Source organism: Mesoplodon densirostris, chromosome 3, assembly GCF_025265405.1.
Source record: "Mesoplodon densirostris isolate mMesDen1 chromosome 3, mMesDen1 primary haplotype, whole genome shotgun sequence".
Lineage (NCBI taxonomy): Eukaryota > Metazoa > Chordata > Mammalia > Artiodactyla > Ziphiidae > Mesoplodon > Mesoplodon densirostris.
The window spans coordinates 63139033-63145888 of NC_082663.1; the positions used below are offsets into that span (position 1 = coordinate 63139033).

Sequence of the window (6856 nt, forward strand, 5' to 3'; positions counted from 1 at the left end):
AGTAATTAGAGCTTCCCATCCTCATGCAGCTACATATTCAGAACAAGATCCTTGTGCCACCTTCAGAACCTGGAATCCCAGGACAAAGGTCTGGAGGCTTTGGGACCTTTAGAGGGAAGGGAATGCTATAGGAACTTGTACGGCAGAGACAAACCATTTAAATATGTCCTAGACTGTGCAATGGGATTTAGTACCATTGTGATTAAATAATACATTCTGTGCATTTACTCATAGCCACTCTCCATCCTGTCTCCTATAACTGCTCATATACGAAGTAGAGGAACTCTCAATAATATACAGAACTCTGTTTCATTTCTTTACACTAACAATGAAATATCAGAAAAACAAAGTAAAAAAAAAATCCCTTTTAAAATTGCATCATGGGGGGCGCCACCGGAAGCGAGGAAGGTGCTGTGTAATCAACCAGCTAGGTGAGGTCCTTGGATCTCCTAAAATGCCGGATTACCTCGGTGCAGATCAGCGGAAAACCAAAGAAGAGGAGAAGGAAGACAAGCCCATCCGAGCTCTGGATGAGGGGGATATTGCCTTGCTGAAAACTTATGGTCAGAGCACTTACTCTAGGCAAATCAAACAGGTTGAAGATGACATTCAACAACTTCTCAAGAAAATTAATGAGCTCACGGGTATTAAAGAGTCTGACACTGGCCTGGCCCCACCAGCACTCTGGGATTTGGCTGCCGATAAGCAGACACTCCAGAGTGAACAGCCTTTGCAGGTTGCAAGATGCACAAAGATAATCAATGCTGATTTGGAGGACCCGAAGTACATTATCAATGTGAAGCAGTTTGCCAAGTTTGTGGTGGACCTCAGTGATCAGGTTGCACCTACTGACATTGAAGAAGGGATGAGAGTCGGTGTGGACAGAAATAAGTATCAGATTCACATTCCACTGCCTCCTAAGATTGACCCAACAGTTACCATGATGCAGGTGGAGGAAAAACCTGATGTTACATACAGTGATGTGGGTGGCTGTAAGGAACAGATTGAGAAACTTCGAGAAGTAGTTGAAACCCCACTACTTCATCCAGAGAGGTTTGTTAACCTTGGCATTGAGCCTCCTAAGGGTGTGCTGCTCTTTGGTCCACCGGGTACAGGCAAGACACTCTGTGCTCGGGCAGTTGCTAATAGGACTGATGCTTGCTTCATTCGAGTTATTGGATCTGAACTTGTACAGAAGTACGTCGGTGAGGGGGCTCGAATGGTTCGGGAGCTCTTTGAAATGGCCAGAACAAAGAAAGCCTGCCTTATCTTCTTTGATGAAATTGATGCTATTGGAGGGGCTCGTTTTGACGATGGTGCTGGGGGTGACAATGAAGTGCAGAGGACCATGTTGGAACTGATCAATCAGCTGGATGGGTTTGATCCTCGAGGCAACATTAAAGTTCTGATGGCCACAAACAGACCTGACACTCTGGACCCAGCGCTGATGAGGCCCGGGAGACTGGACAGGAAGATTGAGTTTAGCTTACCTGATCTAGAGGGTCGGACTCACATTTTTAAGATTCATGCCCATTCAATGAGCGTTGAAAGAGATATCAGATTTGAATTGTTAGCACGACTGTGTCCAAATAGCACTGGTGCTGAGATCAGAAGCGTCTGCACAGAAGCTGGTATGTTTGCCATCCGAGCACGGCGAAAAATTGCTACTGAGAAGGATTTCTTGGAAGCTGTAAATAAGGTCATCAAGTCCTATGCCAAATTCAGTGCTACTCCGCGCTACATGACATACAACTGAGCCGTGGAGGTGTTCGTGAAAACACTTTTCTTTGGAATCCTAACCTTATACAGACTTCTTAATAACCATGTCATACACAAAATAAATGGTTTTCAAAATTGTATGCTTTTTTTTTCAGATGTCTTTTCTCTGTTGTACAATAAAGGGTGATATCTAATGCCAAAAAAAAAAAAAAAAAAAATTGCATCAGGGCTTCCCTGGTGGCGCAGTGGTTGAGAGTCCACCTGCCGATGCAGGGGACACGGGTTCATGCCCCGGTCCAGGAGGATCCCACATGCCGTGGAGCGGCTGGGCCCGTGAGCCATGGCCACTGGGCCTGCGCATCCGGAGCCTGTGCTCCGCAACGGGAGAGGCCACAACAGTGAGAGGCCCACGTACCGCAAAAAAATAAAAAATAAAAAAAAATAATAAAATTGCATCAAAACAAAATACTTAGGAATAAACTTGACCAAGGAGGTGAAAGATTTATAACCTGAGAACTATAGAACACTGATAAAGGAAACTGAAGGTGATTCAAAGAAATGGGAAGATAGTCCATGCTCTTGGATTGGAAGAATTAATATTGTTAAAATGGCAATATTACCCAGAGCAATCTACAGATTTAATGTGACCCTTATCAAATGACCCATGACATTTTTCACAGAACTAGAACAAATAATCCTAAAATTTATATGGAACCATAAAAGACTCAGAATTGCCAAAGCAATCCTGAGGAAAAAGAACAAGGCCAGAGGCATAACCCTCTCAGACTTCAGGCAATACTACAAAGCTACAGTAATCAAAACAGCATGATACTGACACAAAAACAGACATATGGATTAATGGAACAGAATAGAGAGCCCAGAAATAAACCCACCACCTACAGTCAATTAATCTTTGCCAAAGAGGCAAGAATATACAATGGAGAAAAGACAGTCTCTTCAGCAAGTGGTGTTGGGAAAGCTGGACAGCCTCATGTAAATCAATGAAATTAGAACACTCTCTCACACCATACATAAAATAAACTCAAAATGGCTTGAAGACTTAAATTTAAGACATAACACAATAAAACTCCCGGAGGAGAAAGTAGGCCAAACATTCTCTGACATAAATTCTTAGATCAGTCTCCCAAGGCAAAAGAAATAAAAGCAAAAATAAACAAATGGGACCTAATCAAATTTATAAGCTTTTGCACAGCAAAGGAAACCATCAACAAAATGGATTGGGAGAAAATATTGGCAAATAATGTGACCGACAAAGGCTTAATTTCCAAAATATACAAACAATTCATACAGCTCAATATCAAAAAAACAAGCAACCCAATCAGAAAATGGGCAGAAGAGCTAAATAGACATTTCTCCAAAGAAGACATACAGATGGCCAACAGGCACATGAAAAGATGCTCAACATCACTAATTATTAGAGAAATGCAAATCAAAACTACAATGAGGTATCACCTCACACCAGTCAGAGTGGGCATCAACAAATAATAATACAAATAATAAATGCTGGAGAGGGTGTGGAGAAAAGGGAACACTCCTATGCTGTTGGTGGGATGTAAATTGGTGCAGCCACTATGGACAACAGTATGCAGGTTCCTTAAAAAACTAAAAGTAGAGTTACCATATGATCCAGCAATCCCACTCCTGGGCATATATCTGGAAAAGAAAAAAACTCTAACTCGAAGAGATACATGTACCCCAATGTTCACAGCTGCACTATTTACAATAGCCAAGACATGGAAGCAACCTAAGTGTCCATCAACAGAGGAATGGATAAAGAAGATGTGGTACACACACACACACACACACACACACACACAAATGGAATATTATTCAGATATAAAAAAGAATGAAATAATATCATTTGCAGCAACATGGATGGACCTAGAGATTATCATACTAAAAGTAAGTCAGACAGAGAAAGACAAATATCACATGATATCACTTATATGTGGAGTCTAAAAAAATGTTACATATAAGCTTATTTAAAAACAGAAACAGACTCATAGACATAGAAAACAAACTTACAGTTACCAAAGGGGGAAGGGGGAGGGAGGGATAAATTAGGAGTTTGGGATTAACAGATACATACTACTACAGGGGTCCCCAACCCCCGGGCCACAGACTGGTATTGGTCTGTGGCCTGTTAGGAATGGGGCCGAACAGCAGGAGGTGATCGGCGGGTGACCAAGCGAAGCTTCTTCTGTATTTACAGCCGCTCCCCATCACTCACATTACTGCCTGAGCTCCACCTCCTGTCAGATCAGTGGTGGCATTAGATTCTCATAGGAGTGTTAACCCTACTGTGAACTGTACATGCGAGGGATCTAGGTTACATGCTCTTTATGAGAATCTAATGCCTGATGATCTGAGGTGGAGCTGAGGCAGTGATGCTGGCACAGGGAAGCGGCTGCAAATACAGATTATCATTAGCAGAGAGGTCTGACTGCACAGAGAACATAATAAATCAATTGTTTGAAGACTCAGATCAAAACCCTATCAGTGAGTGGCAAGTGAAAACAAGCTCAGGGCTCACACTGATTCTGCATTATGGTGAGCTGTATAATTATTTCATTATATATTACAATGTAATAATAATAGAAATAAAGTGCACAATAAATGTAATGTGCTTGAATCATCCTGAAATCATCCCCTGCTCCCTAGTCTGTGGAAAAATTGTCTTCAATGAAACCGGTCCCTGGTGCCAAAAAGGTTGGGGACTGCTGTACTACTATATATAAAGTAGGTAAACAACAAGGTCCTACTGTATATCATAGGGAACTATATTCAATATCTTGTAATAACCTATAATGGAAAAAAATCTGAAAAGGAATATATACATTATACATATAATATATAAATAATTGAATCACTTTGCTGTACACTAGAAACTAACACAACATTATAAATCAACTATATTTCAATAAAAATTTTTAAAAAAAAACAAGATAGAGGAACTGTCTATAACTGCAGGTATGCCAGCTCTATCTTTAGCCATCACTATATTAAGTCATTCAACAAATAAATTTTAAACACAACGGTGGTCCAGGCATTGGGCGTGGCAGGTGGGGATAGAGAAAAGAGCAAGACAGATGATAGTTCTCGCCCTTGTGGAACTTAGAGTCAAGCTTTATTTAAAAAGACAAACCAGGGCTTCCCTTGTGGCTCAGTGGTTGAGAGTCTGCCTGCCGATGCAGGGGACACAGGTTCGTGCCCCGGTCCAGGAGGATCCCACATGTCACGGAGCGGCTGGGACCGTGAGCCACGGCCGCTGGGCCTGCGTGCTCTGCAACAAGAGAGGCCACAACAGTGAGAGGCCCGTGTACTGCAAAAAAAAAAAAAAAAAAGACAAACCAATTTTAAAATGGGCATTTCTCCAAAGAAGATATACATATGGCTAATAAGGACATGAAAAGATGCTCAACATCATTAGTCAAAAGAAAACAATTTAACACTTCAAACCTATTAGGTGACTGTAATCAAAAAGACAGATAAAAACAAGTGTTGGTGAGGATGTGGAGATATTGGAACACTTATATGTAATGTAAATATGAATGCAAAATAGTGCAGCCACTTTGTAAAACAGTTTGGCAGTTCATCAAAATGTTAAATATAAAGTTACCATGTGACCTAGCAATTCCACTCCTAGATATATACCCAAGAGAAATGAAAAAACACAAAAACATTGTCCACACAAAAACATATACAAGAATTTTCATAGCAATATTATTCATAGCAGCCAAAAAGTGGAACAACTCAAATGCCCATCAACTGATGGGTGTATAAATAAAATGTAGTATACCCATATAATGGAATATTAGTAGACAATAAAAAGAAATGAAGTACTGATACGCACTACAACATGGATGAAATGTGAAAACATTACACTGAGTGCAGGAAGTCATTCACAAAAGACCATATATTGTAGGATTCCATTTATATGAAATATCCAGGATAGGCAAATCTATACAGAGAGAAAATAGATTAGCGGTTGCTAGGGCTGAAGGAGGGGGAAGTATGCGGGGTGACTGCTAATAGGTCTGTGGTTTCTTTTTGGGGTGATGAAAATATTCTAAAATTGATTACACTGATGGTTACACAATTTTGTGAATATACTAAAAACCATTGAATTGTACGCTTTAAATGGGTGAATTATGGGGTATGTGAATTATGTGTCAATAAAGCTGCTAAAAATATATAGCCGTAATATGAAGAACATCTGTGTAACAGACACTGTAGTCCACTATTGTTAATATTTGACTTTTTAATCTGAAAACAGCGTGCGCTCTTCTTGGAAGCATCCTTCTGATATATTATGCTCTGCCTCTGTCCATTATGAAGTGCTATTATTAATAAAAATTAATTATGTTACCTACTTTGAGGAGCTGCCATCAGAAAGTGCTTGAGATCAGATGGGCCTTATTCCAGGCCTCCGTGTGAAACATAACTTTCAGGGAAGAGTAAGTTTTTTCTTCCTCAGAAGAGGAAGGCATAGACATATTCAATTTTAGTAAAATAATCTTACAGACTATCTGTAGGGACCTTTTTGATGTGAAATTAAATTGTGGCACAGACAGATTTTATTACATTTACATGGACCCATAAAATAACTTTTATGGTTCCCAGTGGTGCAAATCCTCCTTAATTTTGTTAATTATTTCCCCCCAGTTATCCTTAGCCATGTCTGCTAATTCAGTATTGATCTTGATACTAAGATATGCTATGGTCTTAGAACTTCACTTGACTCCCCACTGACGAAAAGAACTAAGGAAGCAGATCTTACCCAAGGTAATGTTTTGGACAGATTCCAATTAATATTACAGCTAAGGATGACAATGTCCTTCCCCACAACGTTCTGACTTGCTGTTCAGAGCTGGTCTCATAAACCAGAGCAAAATGTTAGGATCTGTCCCAGAAAAACCCAAGGAGGAGACGATACCTATCCCTGTATTCTGGTGCGCCCATCCCTCTCTTGTTATGCATACCCTCCCACCACCACCCCCAAGGCCTTCAGGCTGAGCCTGGAATCTGATCTGTTATTCTGATTGTTTCTACTTTTCTCTGTATTAATCCTTCCCACTTAACCTATTCACATTGTAATTGGAATTTTCTGAAGAAA

General features: G+C 40.3%; 1 protein-coding gene across 1 annotated transcript; it reads left to right on the forward strand.

Moving 5' to 3' along the window:
• The first annotated feature begins 389 nt into the window (after window positions 1-389).
• LOC132485269 (26S proteasome regulatory subunit 7-like) lies at window positions 390-1859 on the forward strand. The gene has a single exon (XM_060091778.1). It carries the CDS (start codon window positions 455-457, stop codon window positions 1754-1756), a length of 1302 nt encoding a protein of 433 aa, XP_059947761.1. The 5' UTR covers window positions 390-454; the 3' UTR covers window positions 1757-1859.
• Window positions 1860-6856: the final 4997 nt, after the last annotated feature.

What these genes read in the sequence shown, in the direction of transcription:
- LOC132485269 (XM_060091778.1), top strand. Translation starts at nt 455, where the DNA reads ATGCCGGATTACCTCGGTGCAGATCAGCGGAAAACCAAAGAAGAGGAG.